We start from the raw sequence: 18,241 nt of genomic DNA, 5'->3' as shown, positions 1-18,241 counted from the left end.
TGGCGCAGTGGTATGCGTGGTGGATTTACAAGACGGAGTGCCTGGGTTCGATCCCCGGCTGGGCAGATTGAGATTTTCTTAATTTGTCCAGGTCTGGCTGGTGGGAGGCTTCGGCCGTGGATAGTTACCACCCTACCGGAAAAGACGTACCGCCACGCGATTTAGCGTTCCGGTACGATGCCGTGTAGTAACCAAAAAGGGGTGTGGATTTTCATCCTCCTCCTAACAAGTTAGGCCGCTTCCATCTTACTGCATCATCACTTACCATCAGGTGAGATTGTAGTCAAGGTCTAACTTGTAAAGAATAAAAAAAAACTACGTCATTTATTAACCAATTTTGCAATTATTATTTTGTTCTGTAAATAACAATATGTATTGTTAATAAACATATTACTAGTAATTACTATGACAACAATCGAAGAAAAAGAATGGCGGTCTTATTAAAGACGTCAAAGAATTTTTATTCGTTTTTACTGACGGTGTTTTCGTGATATCTTATAAATTAAAGTAACATTTATAATTTGAAAAAATTAATTATATTCATGAAAAACTTGTGACATAACTTCGATTTACTCAGTTCAGCGATACCGCTTTTGCAAATTGTCCTTTAGTGAAATGCAGAACAGAACAGAGTTGGAGTCGGAACAACAGTTTAAAGTTTTAACTAAACGAACAGAAAGACAGATAGACAGACAAACGAAATTAAAAATAAACTTGTTTGGTTTTTTTAAGCGCTTGAGAAAACAATTACCTTCAAATCACTGACAGACACCTTAATTTTATTTGTATGTATTGATTTAATTTTAAAACTATTTATCTTTGTTACAGATGATTCCAACGAAGTAAAAGAAGCGAAGAATCCATTAGTACTACGTTTATAAAAGGTAAAGTTCAAATCTAAATATAAATAACTCAAAGGTGACTGACTGACTGACTGACATAGTGATCTAACAACGCACAGCCCAAACCACTGGACGGATCGGTCTGAAATTTGGCATGCAGATAGATGTTATGACGTAGGTATCCGCTAAGAAAGGATTTTGATCAATTTTACCCCAAGGAGATGAAATAGGGGATGAAAGTTTGTATGAAACTTTGCCAATTTTGCGGCAATTTGGCTGAAATTTGGAATGAAAATAGATTTTACTCTGGATTAACACATAGCTTCACTTTTCATCCTGGAAAAATCCATAGTTCCCGCGGGAAAGGAAAGCGTTTGTGCAATGCTCCATCAGTAAATTCAATGAAGCCGGAAATTGCTAACGTGCCCTCATTAATTGCTGCCATTAATCTTGGACCTTGGCTGATTTTGCCCGAAACTGTGGATACACCCCGTTACGAGCACCAATTATTCGCAAAGTATTTATAAGGTGGAACAAGGATTTCGCTGGCGTGTTGATCTCGGCTTAGCTTTGTTCGCTTTAGCCGCTTGTTGTTTGCTCTCAAAAAGCTATTAATGTTTTATCTTTTAATGTTCCATCTGAGGTGCTTAAACTCATTCTTTTGGGATTACATTTTTAGTATCCTAACAGTTTTGATATTGTGTGTAGCTTCTGTTTTCTTACTGAAACCGATATGCATCTAATATCTAATATAATTTCTTTCATTAATTTCAAATGTGTATTATATAAAGAAAGAAAGCATATCTGTCTGTAACCTTAAAAACTATTAATGGGCTATCTAAAAAAAAGGGGCTGGTCCGATTTGAAAGAATTTTTCAAATCGGACCAGCCCCTAGCCAAGTGGCACGTCGATTCTCTTTCTACGATCGCTAACGCATCGAAAACTAGACATGTATGGGAATGACATTTTGCTATCGACAGGTCTCGTGATCAAGATCTGTCATTCCCATACATTTTCTAGTTTCGAGGTTTTGCCAGTTCCTGAGATGAGTGAGATTAGCGCGTTCAACCGGACAAAGAAACTAACTATTCAGCTTTATAATATATTTGTTAATTGTTGTTTTGTTCTAACAGATGGGCCACGAGCACGTATGTCGGACGAGGCGGCGCTGCTGTAGGTGAACAGGGATCACAATGGCGCGGTGGGCGCACGCCGTGCTGACCGCGCTGGCGCTGTCGGCCGCGCGCGCCTACCTCATCATCGTCCCCGACACCGCTCCGCCCGGCTACGTCATCCTCGACGCGGCCGTCTACAAGCTCGGCTCCGAGCGCGCCTACGCCATCGACGTCCATCGAACCGCCAACTTCGTCCACCACATCCTACGAGTCAACCGAACGTCCGGTCTAGTCACGCTGCGAAAGAGATTACGGTGCGACGGCGTCCTCTATCCGAACCTCTTCACTTTCTACGTCGACTCTACCTCAGAGCGCATCAGGGACATCGATTACTACAGCTTACCCGTCAGAATACTCGTCGCCGGGGAAGACTGCAGCAGACGACACGCTGATCTGTACGATATAGACTTCGATCGAGTGTACGATCAAAACGATGCAGCTCTGCAGTACGAGGACGACCACGAGAGAGATAAGAGAGCGGTTAATTATCAAGAGAGTATAGACTGGAGGTTGTTGGAAGAAGAGGAGTTGGGCGCTAGTCAATATAGTGTACTGTCCACGGCCTATCCGTGGTCCAACGCAATGTTCGAGGATTTCGCGTTTAGAAATAGAAGTAGGAAAAAACGATCTCCATTAGTACCCTTCGACATGGCCATAGATGTTAAGATAGCTGAAGCGAAGCAGTGGATTTCGGAGACGTACGCCAGCTTCGCGATACCGACGACGGATCGGTGGCAGGGAATTTGCCTGAAGAATTCCCAGTTCATTAATTCTCTGACAGCATTTCTGCCGCGGACAGTTCAAAAACAGTGTAGAGTTCAATTCTTAGATGTAAGTGATCCTCGATTTGTTATCGAGAACAGTCAAGGCGATTTGGTGGCGAGCGGTGACGTATGCATTCAAGAGCCTATGTGGAAAGTGTCTGTGTTATTCACGTTCAACTGTGAACGGACTAATATAATTGATTCGGACCACCGATTGAAAATAGTTTATCATCACCAAGAGCTGAATGACACGGATATAGCGAGGCGAGTGAAGAGGGAGCTCCGGAACCAGTCTCCTTATTTTGAACAAGCTCTTTATGTAGCGTCCGTGGCTGAAGAACAACCACCAGGAGTCATTGTGACTACAGTGAGGGCTCGGTAAGTTGTTACTTAAATATTACCTATATAATAAAGAAACCATAAGTCTATAATTTCTTGTACTCTGCAACTGCAAATACGACCTGTCACATAGGTTTAAAGTTCAAGAATGTGAATTCCCTTTCCGAAAAGCCCTCGAACGGATGAAATCCTTTCGAGCTTTGTACGGAACGAAGCCGAGGTCGAAGTTTCATTGAAGACGCCCATACTGAGCCGTTCCGCTTATATTTTCTTCTGCTTCTGCCTTCGGGACTTATTATACCATGTTAAGGCGCTTTCCCAAACTCCCCGGTAACGCCACTGAGGTACCATTAAGGAGCCTGCAGCAATGACACAATCAAAACGAAAAGAACGGTTTCTCCAATATAATAGCTTCTGAAATAATTCGAACACTTAACTAAAATGACGACTAAAATGAAATGGACTATCATTAACGTGCCTCAAGCCCCTCAAGCGATCTGTTGTCTGACATTTTTTGAGCTACTATTAGAAGTGAACGGCGAACCCAATATCGATAAGCTTCGATAGCCAACCGCGATTATACTCTACCGCACCTTTATTAACATTCACGGACACGCCAACTTTCAATTACAATTTGAGTAGCGAGCCAAGTTTTTACCTAATTTTGTAATCAACTTACAGAAATCAAGCAATTCCTGCGACTTATAATACTGGCTTGATTTATAATGCTGCGGTTTGAAGTTTGAATAATCTCTGTAGGTACTACAATCTCGTGTTTACTAAGATCAATGTTCCACCAGAGAAATGCGTCTCAACGATAACGAAGCTTAGCAGTGGAAATTCCCTAACACAAATTATAAACATCATTTAATTTATCCATACTCAAGTTTCGAGCAATCTCGTCGCTTCCATAGATACTTATTGAAATGTCGTTCCAGTAGTTAAGCAGAACAGAAATCTTCCACATTAAATTATCAAGTCGGCCCCCTACTTTAAGGTCATAACAGTCGACAGACTTGTTGGCACATCTGTCAATGCGTTTTCAAATGTCGTTCCAGTACTTAACCAAAATTACCTTAATCAATGAGTCATGAATGTCACGGATCTAACACCCGTCTATAAACCATCTGGCCCGCTTTAATTGACTCTAAGCTGGCTCGTTGAGCTTTTATGATCTCATCTATTTCATGCGGTCCGGAAACAATGTAACGTGACGAACAATGGCCGACGGGCCGTAAAGCTAAAATACCTCAATTACTGCGACGGCGGTTATTGTGACTGGCGTGAACAGCGTAAATGGAAGGCTTTTCTTTTTTTAGAGTCTGCGCTATTTAGCGTACACCTTTGAGTACGTTTATTATAATGTTATTGTCTGACAACGTTTCTCATTAATTCCCCTCAGCTATGATATGAATATGATTCCTCTACGTACGATGGTGGTGCTTCTTTAAAGCATAATTTCATTGGCATCTTCTAGGTCAACGCGTGTTAACTTAGGACTTCATGTCTTATTACGCTACGCTGAAGCTACCGCTTTCATTAATTAAAAGTTTAGAACACTTATAGTTAAGAAACTTTGTAAACCTCAAAAAATCTGTCAAGTAGATAGTTTTAGTTTAAAACTAACGCAAAGGTTAATAACAACAGGTGTCCGCTATAGGAATTATTAATTAACAATTCAAAATTCATTTATTTCAAGTAGGCTCAGTTTACAAGCACTTTTGATACGTCAATTGACTATTTGTAAAGATTCTACCACCGGTTCGGAAGGCAGATTCTGCTGAAAAGAAACCGGCAAGAAACTCAACAGTTGCTCTTTAAAAAAAAATCATACTTTATGTCAGAGTTGTCTAATTATTACTTGTTCTCGTTCCCCAGTGATCCAGAAAGCAGCCCAGTGACTTACTCCATATCGAGCTTGCTGGACTCGCGCTCGGCGGGCATGTTCGCCGTGGACACGCGCAGCGGTGTCGTGACCACGCAGGCGCGGCTGGACCGCGAGCGGCTCGACGTGCACTACTTCCGCGTGGTAGCGCAGGATGACACCTTTCCTCCCAGGAGCGGCACCACCACGCTGCAGGTTCATGCTTAACTCCCCCTCCAGCGCCTAGACAACGAGAGATACAGCGACAGCTTTCGAGAAACTCGGCGACATCTTTACGCCCAAAATTTCTCAGTGTCTGAAGACGAAAGTCGTCGAACAGTGCTGTTGGCAATGATGACCTACGGATCCGAGACTTGGTCGCTAACTTTGGGCCTCATTATCAGAGGAGGCTCAAAGTCGTGTATTGTGATCGAATCAGAAATAAGGAGATCTGCAGAAGAACTAAAGTCAATGACATAGCTAAATGAGTCGAGAAGCTAAAGTGGTAATGGGCAGGCCACATAGTTCGAAGAGCTTTTGGACGTTGGAGTCCCAATGTTCTGGGATAGCGACCCCTCACCGGATTCAGCGCACTGTTCGGCCATCCACTAGGTGGACAGAAGACATTAAGTGGGTTGCAGGGAGACCCTGGATGTTGGTGGCTCGGGCTGTGGTGTTTAGAAGCCAATGCAAGAAGCCTTTGTCCAGCCGTGGACCTCTATTGTGATGACGATGATCTCTGGATCTACTGAACCGATTTTCAGAATTCTTTTACCACCAGAAAGCCACGTCTAAACTACGTGAAACTACGGGGTGGGCTAAATTCCATATAATTTTAAATGAGCATTGCCTTAAACATTGTGTCTTCACAGGTGACGTTTCAATAGACGACAGACTCATTTGTGTTATATCCCCCGCGCCTCACGCAGTAAAGGATGCTAAGCCTTGAGACTTACAGATAACTGGTTCAAATTCTACTCGCAGTAACAAATATTTACGACTTTTATTTCCAGATTAACGTATTAGACTGCAACGACCACGCGCCCGTGTTTGAAATGCAACAATACGAAGCGTCAGTGAGAGAAGGCGCCAGCACCGGCACTACTGTACTCACGCTGAAGGCCACTGATCAAGACATCGGCAAGAATGCTGAGGTACATTCTCTATCACTTAGCTTAGCTTTTAGACCCAGTTTATTTACACTTATTTTAATTTTTTTTTTAAATTATTATTTATGTATTATGTTTATTTTTACAATTTTTCTTTGTGTAAACTACATAATATAATACTAAACAAATTAAAAATTTATATAAATAATCCAGCCCTCCCGTGGGTATTTTGAGTGCCCAAGCAAACGATGGTCAAGGCTCCAGAATCAATATATCAAGAATCAATATAAGACCCGATCCTTGATCCAACAGTCAAGCGAAAGCTTCTTAAGATGTTGGTCGCAGCTTTTCGCTATAAGACTATTGACTGAAACAACTATCGGAACAATAATGGTTGACTCTACATTTCACTTGGCGATAATCTCTTGAACAAGGTCACTATTTAGGTGATTTTAACATTATGATACTAAACACATTTGAGCAGAATGGTGTGTTTAAGCTCCATATCCCCTTTCTTATAAGAAGAGAGGCCTATAGTTAATAGGCTGATAATAATGATAATGATGGATATATGATACTTTATCATCTACTAAAATTTAATCAACAATGAGTACTGCTTCAATTTATGTAAATCATTCAATTAAGATTTCATTATTCTATATATACCATTTAATCATAATGTTCGTATTCCATTAATTTTATGTGATAAAGGAGCCAATGTTACAGAGGCGTAGCTAGCACCGTATTAGCCGTATCAATAATACGGGGTCCCTGGACTACAGGGTGTACCCCTTACGTGTGAAAGCAAAAATTTGTAAAATGTAAACCACAATCTCACTTAATCTGATGATTTCCGGAAAAAAAAAAACATATTGTTAAGAAACTGCAGTTTTCATTAGAGAAATGACAAATGTAAAAAAAAAACAATCTGTTTATTCCCGGGATACGCGTTTTTAACATTCCGGTACGATGCCGTGTAGAAACCGAAAGGGTTGTGGTTTTCATCCTCCTCCTAATAATTAGCCCACTTCCATCTTAGATTGCATCATTATTTACCATCAGGTGAGATTGTAGTCAAGGGCTAACTTGTAACAAATAAAAAAAATACGCCAATATTTGGAAACATCCTCTATACTCGTATATGTTAGGACACTGTCATATTTATTTAAAGCAATCATTTTTGTTTCCTCTGTGAGAAATTTCCCTTCATTTGGGCCCCCAACTAATTTTGACACAGAACCCCTCCAAGACATGCTACGCCACTGCAATTTTACGATAAAACCGGACTTACTACCAGTCACTGACATTATCATTATAACTACGAAGAAACATTTGCATAGGCACCACATAATGGAAACGACTCATCAGATAAAATGAAATTTATAACTTGCGATGAAAAAGCTGAAGCATCGCCCCCTGGTGGTCTATTACATAAATAACATAACAAAAATAATAAAGTCGCTACTTATTTACATTTCTATAGCGCTTTAGTATACCTAGTCTAAACTAATTTTATAATTTAAAGAGTTATGTTAAAAGAGGTAAGTACCTAAGATATGATTTTCTTGTTCCTTTGTTAATCAGTGTAACAATGGGCTCCGAAACTACTGGATCGATTTAAAAATTTATTTCACCAATGACTACATTATCAGCGAGTAACATAGGACGATATATTTCATCCAACGACGTAAGAGGTACAATATAATGTCGTTGATTTCATCCTTGTATTCCCATGGCAATGGGAACAATATTGATGAAACTGCTAGTATTTATAAGCTACAGAACGTTGATGCACTTCTGAAAGTTCTAAGCTTGCAATCGGTTAGCAAGTGGCACGCAATATGCAAATAATCATGGAATTTTCTAGTAAGTACATATACGGTTCTACTAATATTTTTAGGTACACCCATGCAATTTAAAACCTTCAACATAACACCATTATTATAGCTCCACTAGATATACCAATTCAAAATAATATACTCGTATCTATTTACTATAGCTTGGCAACTTCGTTCGTAACACTCCTTCCCCCCGTTGCCCGCATATCATGCGAGTGTCATCAACAAACTTGCCAGACTATAATTTAAGTACATAAAACTTTTCGAAGGTCCCACCGTCATGAATTCTTCATCGACAAATTTGTTACAGTTTTAAATATTATCTTCTTAACAAACTTTTTATCGTGTCCGGTATTTATACATATAATTAAAAAACATGGCCTTTCTCAAATATCTATGAGATCGTTGACTCGAGAACCTTATTTACATTAAGTACGAGTGTGTGATTAGATTACTAAACCGAAGTATGCGCTACCTTATTAGAGCAAAAGACGTATCTGTATGTTAATTAGGAAATGATAGTTAATCTGTTTTTACCGACTTCAAAATAAAGGTTCTTAATTCGACGCGTATGTTTTTTATGTTTGTTACCTCACCTTCATCATTTATTAACCAATTTTGAAAATGATATTTATTTTTAAAAAAGTATACTGTCAGATTAGTCCTATTTAATTTTCACGAACATTGGTTTAGTAGTTTAGTGTTAAAATAAAATTAACTGAAATAAGTCAACGAAATTGCCCAGTGACCGTAAACGCCACACTAAAAACATGTAATATGCTGATTGCTGCTTATTGAAACAAAAGTAAAGTTGTTGCTCTGTAAAGAGAAATTTATTTGTTTTGAACATCAAGTCATTCTTGCAAATACAACTTATTTTTACGGTACAAACAACTAATAATTACAAACCTGTAAAGAGAAACAACATTAAAAGCTATTGCTTCAAATATTCTTTTACAATAGAATTATTTCCAATAAAATTGTTAACGCTTCACTTGTACAAAATAACTTCGAGAATTTTCTGACAGATGAATTATAAACTAAACATAGAATAAAAAAGTGCTGCCACCACAGATAATACTTTGACGTTGATTAATGCGCGGGAAATTCAATTTAAATGTAGTTTATAAGAACTTCATTTACATCTCCCTCCCCCGGGTTTACAAAACTCCTCCGGTACTGGTATTAGTTTTGTAATATGGAACAAGTTTGATTCTAACTTTTTGTAACCCGTACTAATTTTATAAATTGAGTTAGATAACTTTTCTAATATTTTATAAGGTCCAATTTTTAATTCATCTAGTTTTTTTCTATTTAATCGGTTACCATTTTCCACATATACCAAGTCTCCTACATTTAATTGGTTATTTATTCTATTTTTATCAAACTGTTGTTTATTATAATTGTGTGAATTTATAGTTCTCTGCAAAGCTATTTTCCTATCTCTTAATAATTCATTTTGTGTTTTATGTTCTTTCAGCTCATCTGGTAAGATATCAATAACTTTTCCTTCCATTAAATAAGTTGGGGAAAATCCTGTTACTGAGTGTTCGGTATCGTTATAACTCTGGGTACATTTATGAGCGATAGTTGTCCAAGCTATTTTATAATTTTTTTCATTAATTGTACATCTTATCTTGTTTACTAATGTTTGATTTAATCGTTCGTTTAATCCATTGGAGAAAGGTGCATTTACCGCAGTGAAGATGAGACTTATGTTCTCTTTTCCTAAAAAGCTTTTAAATTCCTTAGAATTTATACCTGGGTATTGATCCGATAGAATCATACCAATTTTATTTTGAGGAATAACTTTTTTTATGAGTTTTATAAAATCATCTGCGTTTTGCGTTTTTGATGTCAATATGTAGGCATATCTGGTGAAATGGTCTACCAAAAGATATAGATATGTTTTAGTAGAGCGGGAGCCACCAAACCCACCAATGGTATCTATAGAGACAATTTCAAACGGATAAGTAGCGGGACCCAAATGGGACATCAAACCATATTTAAATTTAGTTCTAGATTTATTTTTTATGCATATTTCACAATTCTCACACATTCTTTTTATATTAATTGTTAAATTCTTTGCCACAAAGAATGGTTTGATTTTATTTCCTGTTTGTATCACTCCTATATGGCAATAAGTATCATGTACATTCTTTATCAATTTTTTACTAAATTCCTCCGTAAGTATAATTTTGTTTTTCTTTCCTATCCTTTTGAAGTAAATTTTATCTTTAAATATTAGTTTATTTTTATATAGTTTTATTTCCTCATTTTCCTCTTGATCGTTTTGAATGTCTTCTAGTTTGATAAAATTCACAACTTTCAAGATTTCTTCCTGATTTATATGTGATTCTAATACTGGATTTCTACTTAGACTGTCTGCTTCTAAATTGTCCTTTCCGGGTGAATAAATTACCTCAAAATTAAATTGAGATAAATAGTATGTGAGGTCTCCTAGTTCCTCATCTGTTCTAGCCTTAATATTCAGTTTTTCTAGGGGTTTATGGTCTGAAAATACTTTAAATTTTTTTCCTATTAGCCAATGTTGCCAGTATTTTACCGCCTCTTTTATCGCTAAACATTCTAAATAAATAGCTTTTTTTCTTTTTTGACTGTCATTTAATTTTCTCGAAAAATATGCACATGGCCTTTCTTCTCCGTCTTCCTGTGGTTGTTTTAAAATAGCCCCTAAACCCTGTATACTAGCGTCTGTATATATATGAATAGGAAGATCTGGATCAAATATTTCTAAAATAGGTTTTAAACAAAGTAGTTTTTTTATTTTATCAAAAGATTTTTGACACTCTACTGTCCAAATAAATTTTTGGTCTTTTCTTAAAAGATTGTGTAGAGGATCTAATATGATTGATATGTTTTGTATATATTTTCCATAGAAGTTTATTTTGCCTAAAAACTGTCTGACATTTTTCTTTGTTTTTGGAACAGGAAAATCTTTTATGGCTATTAAATTATCCTTTAGTGGAGTAACTGTATTATTTTTTATGATGTGACCTAAGTATTTTACAGAGTCTTGTGCAAATTTACATTTAGAAAATTTCAATCTAAAACCTTCTTTTGAAATAGCTTCCAATAGCAAAGATAAGTGTTTAATGTGCTCCGTGAATGTCTGGGAAAAAACTAAAATATCATCGATGAAATTTACTGTAAAATTGGATAATTTGTGTTTTCTAATAATGCTACTTAGTATTCTTTGAAATATTGCAGGTGATGTCTTTAAACCAAATGGAAGACAAGTCCACTGAAAATGATTTTCTTGAGTAACAAAAGCTGTTTTTTTTCTGTCTTCCACTTTTAAAGGTATAGACCAGAAAGCAGAATTTATGTCCAACGTTGAAAAAAATTTACAATTTCTTGTTTTTATCATTAAATCTTCTATAAGTGGAAATGGTTGCGACTGAGGAACCACTATTTTATTTAAATCACGGAAATCTATGCATAGTCTACATTTTCTTCCTTCTTCTTTTTTATAGGCTAAAGTTACAGGAGCTGCAAAAGGACTGTAAGATTCTTCAATTAATTTATTTTGTAATAATTTTGAAACTTGCTGTTCTATTTCTTTTTTGTCTTCAAAATTGCATCGATATGGTCTTTTGCTACAATATGTATCTACTAATAAATCAATATGTGCCTCATAGCCTTTCACTGAGCCTACATCATATTTATCTTTTGCAAATAGGGAGTTATATTTGCTTATTAGTTCACCTATTTTTTTTTGTTGCTGACTGTCTAAATGATTTACTGTAATGTTGAAGTTTGTTACTTCTATGTGTTCATTAAAGTTAACCTTAAACTTATCACTCATATGGAAATTATGTTTCAGTGTTAATTCTTTAACATTATTATCATCAATGAAACAGTGTTTGTTTTCAATATTTTTAACTGTAAAACCAGGTATATTTTCATTATTTTGTGTTATTTCTTTGCCTAGTTTTTGTGTGATCTCTAAGTTTTCATTTTGAATCAGTTGAAAAGATTTTATGCAATCCAATCCAATTAAAAAATCATAATCAAAATTTTGTTTGTCTATAACAAAAATATTCATTTTTTTTTCTATTTCAAAAATCTTTATTTTTAACGTTACTATTCCCATAGATTTTTTTACACCATTAATCGTTTTTAAATTTGCTCGATTACTATTCATGTTGTTGGGCTTGTCTTTTAAGGATAATAATTTCGAATTAATTATGCTTACATTTGATCCTGAATCATAAACCCCGAGCGTTTCTATGGAATCATTTATAATTAACTTAGTTTTGATTAATGGTGGAATAATTAGTTTTTTGGATCTATTTCATTTAAACTCATTTCTAACTCAGAATTATTAACACTTCTAATTAGCTCTTTTTTAGAGTGATCATCAACTTTATTTTTAAACCAACATACAGATTCTGAATGATATCGAGTCCCTCTCTTTTCTTTTTCACAGATTCTGCATGGTCGTTTGTCATGCAAGCTATTTAAGTTTTTTTCTTTTGTCTTATTTTCCCATTCTACTACTTTTTTACCCACTATCTTTTTATCCCTTAAATGTTCTAGGCCCCGGATACTACTAAATAAATCCTCAGTATCTTTCAATGCATTTCTGTCAATTTCATCTGCTATGAAATTAGGTAACCCAATTACAATTAAATCTATTAAAGTACGTGTATCAAGAGATTTATTTACCTCTAACAAAAGCCTTTCTTTCTTTAAAGCATATTCCAGTAATGTACCCTGCCTGTATTTAAATAAAAAAGCATACCTTATTGGTGACCAGCCTTTGTCCTCATATGTTTTACAAAATTTAATTTTCCAATTATCCCATTCTGAATTGATTGTATATTTTATAAGCATAGAATTATACCAATCTTGACAAGAATCCTCTAAAAATAACCGAAACACTTGTATCTTTTCAATACTATCCTTTATACCTAAACGATTACATTCAGCTTCGAAGATATCCATCCACTGTGTTACACTTGATGTTTTTTTTGTGAATTTTTCTATTACAAATTTTTCAGATAACTTTTTTAAACTAGACTGCTTTGACTCTTTGTTTGATTCAGCAAAACTTTCCAGGATTTTAGTAAGAGTTTCTGTTGACATTTCATTCGTTGAAACCTGTTGAATTTTAGATGTACTCTCCTCTAGTAAATATCCGTTGAACTGCATATTTCCATCTTCATCCGCATATGTATCGCGTAATTCTGGTGTTAATGAAATCCATACTTGTCTTTCTTCATGTCTTTTTTGCAGTGTAGCCTTTACTTTTTGAAAAGTTTGAGTTTTAATCAACTCAGTATGCAGTTTTACCGGTTGTAATTTTACCGGAATTAAAAACCTGTTTTTGTCGGCGTCCATAATTGAGGTTATGCAGATGACATTTGTCTTCGGATCTTCACCAGTTTTCACAACAAATTCGAACTTTAACTTCTCCATAGTTTACAACAGCTATAAATAATGTTGTTTTGTAATATGCTGATTGCTGCTTATTGAAACAAAAGTAAAGTTGTTGCTGTAAAGAGAAATTTATTTGTTTTGAACATCAAGTCATTCTTGCAAATACAACTTATTTTTACGGTACAAACAACTAATAATTACAAACCTGTAAAGAGAAACAACATTAAAAGCTATTGCTTCAAATATTCTTTTACAATAGAATTATTTCCAATAAAATTGTTAACGCTTCACTTGTACAAAATAACTTCGAGAATTTTCTGACAGATGAATTATAAACTAAACATAGAATAAAAAAGTGCTGCCACCACAGATAATACTTTGACGTTGATTAATGCGCGGGAAATTCAATTTAAATGTAGTTTATAAGAACTTCATTTACAAACATAAAAATGAAATCTTTTTAACAAATAATTGCCAAAGTGACTCTAAAAGTTTATTTTGTTTGTTGGCACCGCTTCCAAACCGATCAATATAAAGTACATAGTTATGATAATATTTTTCTTCTGTGCTAAAACTAAACTCTTTGTATATCAGTTTTGCAGTTTTGTTGTTACCATTATATTAGTTTCATAAATATAAATATGTTTGCAGGTGGAATACTCAATAGATTCTGTCAAAGCAGAGACCCTGAGCCTGGAACTTCTGAACGATTCTATAGACGCTGACCAGATCGACGCCAGAGAAGTGTTCAGGGTTGATGGTAGAAGCGGCGCGCTGATGACCAGAGCTTCACTGGACAGGGAGAAGGTGTCCAGATACACTGTCATCGTAAAGGCTACTGACCAGGCTAGCCCACTGTCTGATCGGATGTCCAGCAGGTTGGTATATTGGAGAAACCCAGTCTCGATACAAACTCGGGCCTAAATTATACGAATTATACAGAGCTGAAAATTGGCCATAAATTAAAATAATTAAGGAGAACTCATAAGGCCAATTTTCAAACAGATTAACATTAGCCTAATCAGTTAAATCGCTAGTTAGAGGTGAGCAATCATTCGGATCCCTTTTACATAAAATTCATTGCATTATCTGTGTCTAACTGACTGACGACAGTTTTGCTAGGGATTCGAGACTAACTTGACACATTTAGTCAAATTATGGCAATATATAATGTCAAATTCACTGTCAATTTGATAAACAGAATGAAAAGAAACACTTTTCCTTACGCACAAATACGAAAGGCGTATGACTATAATGATATTTGACAATGACATCTCATTCATTGATTGACATTGACAGCACGCGTTTGCAAAGACAACTAACAACCAATAACTATCAGTAAAATATGCATCAAAGAGTATAAATCACTACGATATGCATTTGCAAAGCCGGATCGGTGTGAAAATAATGAATCTTTTTTTTATTATTTACAAGTTAGCCCTTGTCTACAATCTCACCTGAAAGCAGGTTAACTTGTTAAGAAGAGGATGAAAATCCACACGACATCGTACCGGAACGCTAAATCATGTTGAGTATTTGATTCTAATTAATGCTAGTTACATTGTTTTATCTTTAGTGCGACGATTCACGTAAACATCTTGGACGACAACGACAACTACCCTCAGTTCAGCGAGAAGACGTACACAGTCAACATCGACGAAGACATCAGCGTCGCTGACAACCCTGTTATTGCTAGGATAAAGTAAGTAATGCTGTATCTCTCAAAGCATGTATATTAATATTACAAAGAAGAAATATTTGATTGTTTGTTTGTATTGTTCTGAAACTACTGGGTCAATTTGATAAATCCTTTCACCAAGGGGTAGTTACAGTCCTTATCGTGAAGGAAGTCCGCCAGACGCGCTGCTAAAGTCTTAATGGCGCTAATTGTCATTTGGTAATGGCGGTCTAATTGTCATTTGTGTAAAGCGTCAATTTTAGTTCTGGTTTTAGACGCGGGACTTCTTTCATGAAAAGGACTTTACACTATCAAGGAGTAACATAGGCTTGTCATGAATATTTAGCGTTCTAACTTTAAGAATCGATCGAATAGTTTTGATTAAAATCGTAACAAACAAACAAAAATAGTATTAATTTATTTCACAGTCAGTTTTTCTAACCTCCGGCCTTTTCCAGCGTTATTTTTTAATTTTATTATTACAAAGCATTCCATTTCTTATTTTCCATTCTATTCGATATTGCGCCATTTTAATTAACAACTGATGCAACTTTAAAATTGAATTGCAATTCGAAATTTAAATTGCAAACTATAAGAAAACTAATATTTTCGCACCGTTTCCCTTATTTCCTGCTTCTTTTAAACGTTACAATTCAGACGTCTGTGTTCCGGAATTTATAAGGCTGGGAATAAATCCTTGTTTATGGATATTGTGCTTCCTCGATATGTTGTAAAGTGAAATATGTAGCGTAAACTGCGAACGTAATGTAAAATGTCTGTATCGGCATAAAATACTGCTTCCATAGTACTTACGAGTATCTAAAATGTTAAAAAAAGAAATGGACAAATATTAATACTAAAGAACGCACCGCTGTTTCATGTTCTTGTGGGAATAGGGGCATACAGCCTATGTTACTCGATAATATTGTAACTTTCCATCGGTGTAAGGTTTAGTAGCTTAGACGTTGAAACTGGAAGCGTAAGAAATTCATAATAATTGCATAGTAAGCGGTTTTCGCGAAGATTTACAATTTCACGGGAGGGCTATATTTTACACCTGTTTTACTAAAAAAACTACTACTAAATCCGCGGAGCGTCAGTACAGAAATATTTTTCAACCCAGGCAAATTCGAGGCGGATAACTAATAAATATTCGTCCTTTTCCCTAATATATTAATTTATATACGTCTAAGTGCGTTCAGCGTTATGACGTCACGCGCGATGTTTCAACAGACCTCTGTTGCGACGATGCAACGATTCACTTGTTTGATCCGTTGTTGAGAGTGACTTGGTGCGTGCGTCGTGCTCTTGTGCTGTAACGTCGTGTGTCGTCGCAACGCATGTGTGGCATACAATGTTATCTGTTGCAACGTCACAATGGCCGTTTTTTGACTTTGTTGGTGCGGAAGCGGTGCGGATTGGTTTCGCTCGGTGTACGCGGTACCGAAAGCTTGTCGATTGCCTTTATTTAATTGATCGCGGTATATACGAGAGCGGGGATTGATCGCTTCGTTTTACCGTGTCTCGAGATGCGTGTGCAGGCGCCACTTCACATTTGTCGTGCAGTCAAGCAACCAAGATGATGGAGCTATATATTCACCTCGTTTTAGTAGGTACTAGGAATTAAAAAGTATACCGAGAACATACAGATAGGTGAGCAGAAGGCAACGCGATATCGTTTCGGATCAGAGTGCCTAGTGGGAGATTTCAATGTTTTCATACTGTGACGATCGTGTAAACGTAAGCGCGAATTTCTAAGGAATTGAAACAGTTGTGCAGTAGTGTCACTAGATGGCGCTGTTTCAATTCCTCAGAAATTCGCCTTACGTTACTTATAGACGTTAAAGTTCCCGCACTTACAAGACAACTAATGAGGTATCTCCCTTAGAGCCACGGATGCAGATGTTGGCGCCAACGCCGCCATCCGCTACGCTATCATCGGCGGCAACACGCAGATGCAGTTCTCCATCGACAGCCTGAGCGGCGATGTGTCGCTCGTCAAGCCGCTCGACTACGAGCAGCTGCGCAACTACCGCCTCGTGATACGAGCTCAGGGTGAGTGCTTCAGCGATAACATTGATAGACTTAAGCCTCATACTACTCGCGTCGCCGTTTCGACGACGTCTTGAAGTGAGTGTAGTAGGTACCTATAGTGAAGTTGTGAGTTATAGTATAGCGAGATGTGAACCTCGGATCGTTTCGAGTTCTTTGACTCGGCCGCCAAATTCATAAGGATCGGAAGTTGAAGGAAGTGGACGTTTCTACACTATTGTATTCGATTAACTACGATCAACTTCGCCAGTGGGTGGTTAGAGAAGAATAAAGTTCTTTTATGCGTAGGCTGAAATTACAGAATCCTAACAAAACGCAAAAGCTTCAAACAAAATATTAGGGTAGCAGAGAATATTAGGAGAGATACGTAGACGATTATTGATCGCACACCATTTGCGCAACGGCCAACGGCCAACGACTCCGACTAGTCATGGTAGTGGTCAAATTATAATTGTACGTTCTGCAGATGGTGGCAGTCCATCCCGCTCCAACACCACGCAGCTGCTGGTCAACGTGAAGGACGTGAACGACAACGCGCCGCGCTTCTACACCTCGCTGTTCCAGGAGTCCGTCAGCGAGAGCGTGCCCACTGGATACAGTATTGTTAGGGTGAGCTCTTCGACTATATTTAACTAGCTATACCACAGTTGGTCCCAGTGGGTCTCATTGATATTTGAATTTTGAAACAAAAAGTGGCTTATGTGCTATTGCAGGCTAAAATCTATATCTGTGCCAAGTTTTGCCCAGATCTCTTTATGTAACTATCCTGTCTTTGTTTCATATCATATATATATATATATATATATATATATATATATATATTTATCAGCCCATGGATGTCCACTGTTGGACTTCCAAATACCATAGCCCCGAGCTGTGCTTAAAATTATCGTTTCACCTGTAGGCTATGTGAAAATAAAACTTTCTATTTATTTTAGAAAGATTGTGGTTTATGTAATAGGTAGTTGAAAAATGTCATGGAATGGAATTGGAATGACAACCATTACCTGTAACAGAGAAAGATCGTAGGGTATGCGAGAAATATCTCCTACAGTTTTACGCCCTGTGCCTTTAACTTGAGACATGCAGGTTGGCTCTAATGACTCTTATTCTACTGGTAACTATAGCCTTCATATCTGAACAAAGCAAAGCAATGTCAAAGCAAGTCAGTCA

The 18,241-nt window shown here is 36.8% G+C and overlaps 1 protein-coding gene across 6 annotated transcripts in view; it reads left to right on the top strand.

The window, feature by feature from the left end:
- Positions 1 to 18,241, top strand: part of LOC112047239 (protocadherin-like wing polarity protein stan) — a 227,333-nt gene that overhangs the window by 163,562 nt on the left and 45,530 nt on the right. For 4 of the 6 annotated variants that reach the window (XR_008250991.1, XM_052882694.1, XM_052882691.1 and 1 more), the window contains 8 exons: positions 829 to 884; positions 1,977 to 3,160; positions 5,000 to 5,201; positions 5,999 to 6,139; positions 13,990 to 14,216; positions 14,915 to 15,040; positions 16,905 to 17,071; positions 17,535 to 17,677. Coding sequence is in view for 5 of the 6 variants with exons in the window: in XM_052882694.1 (XP_052738654.1) it covers positions 2,037 to 3,160; positions 5,000 to 5,201; positions 5,999 to 6,139; positions 13,990 to 14,216; positions 14,915 to 15,040; positions 16,905 to 17,071; positions 17,535 to 17,677 (2,130 nt within the window). In the remaining variant the exon portion in view is untranslated. The remainder of the gene's footprint in view (positions 1 to 828; positions 885 to 1,976; positions 3,161 to 4,999; positions 5,202 to 5,998; positions 6,140 to 13,989; positions 14,217 to 14,914; positions 15,041 to 16,904; positions 17,072 to 17,534; positions 17,678 to 18,241) is intronic. The other 2 variants (XM_052882693.1, XM_052882692.1) reach the window with 1 other exon arrangement.

Source organism: Bicyclus anynana, chromosome 7 (assembly GCF_947172395.1).
Source record: "Bicyclus anynana chromosome 7, ilBicAnyn1.1, whole genome shotgun sequence".
Classification (NCBI taxonomy): Eukaryota; Metazoa; Arthropoda; class Insecta; order Lepidoptera; family Nymphalidae; genus Bicyclus; species Bicyclus anynana.
The sequence above is the reverse complement of the archived record's forward strand: the minus strand, read 5'-3'. Positions and strand labels throughout refer to the sequence as shown.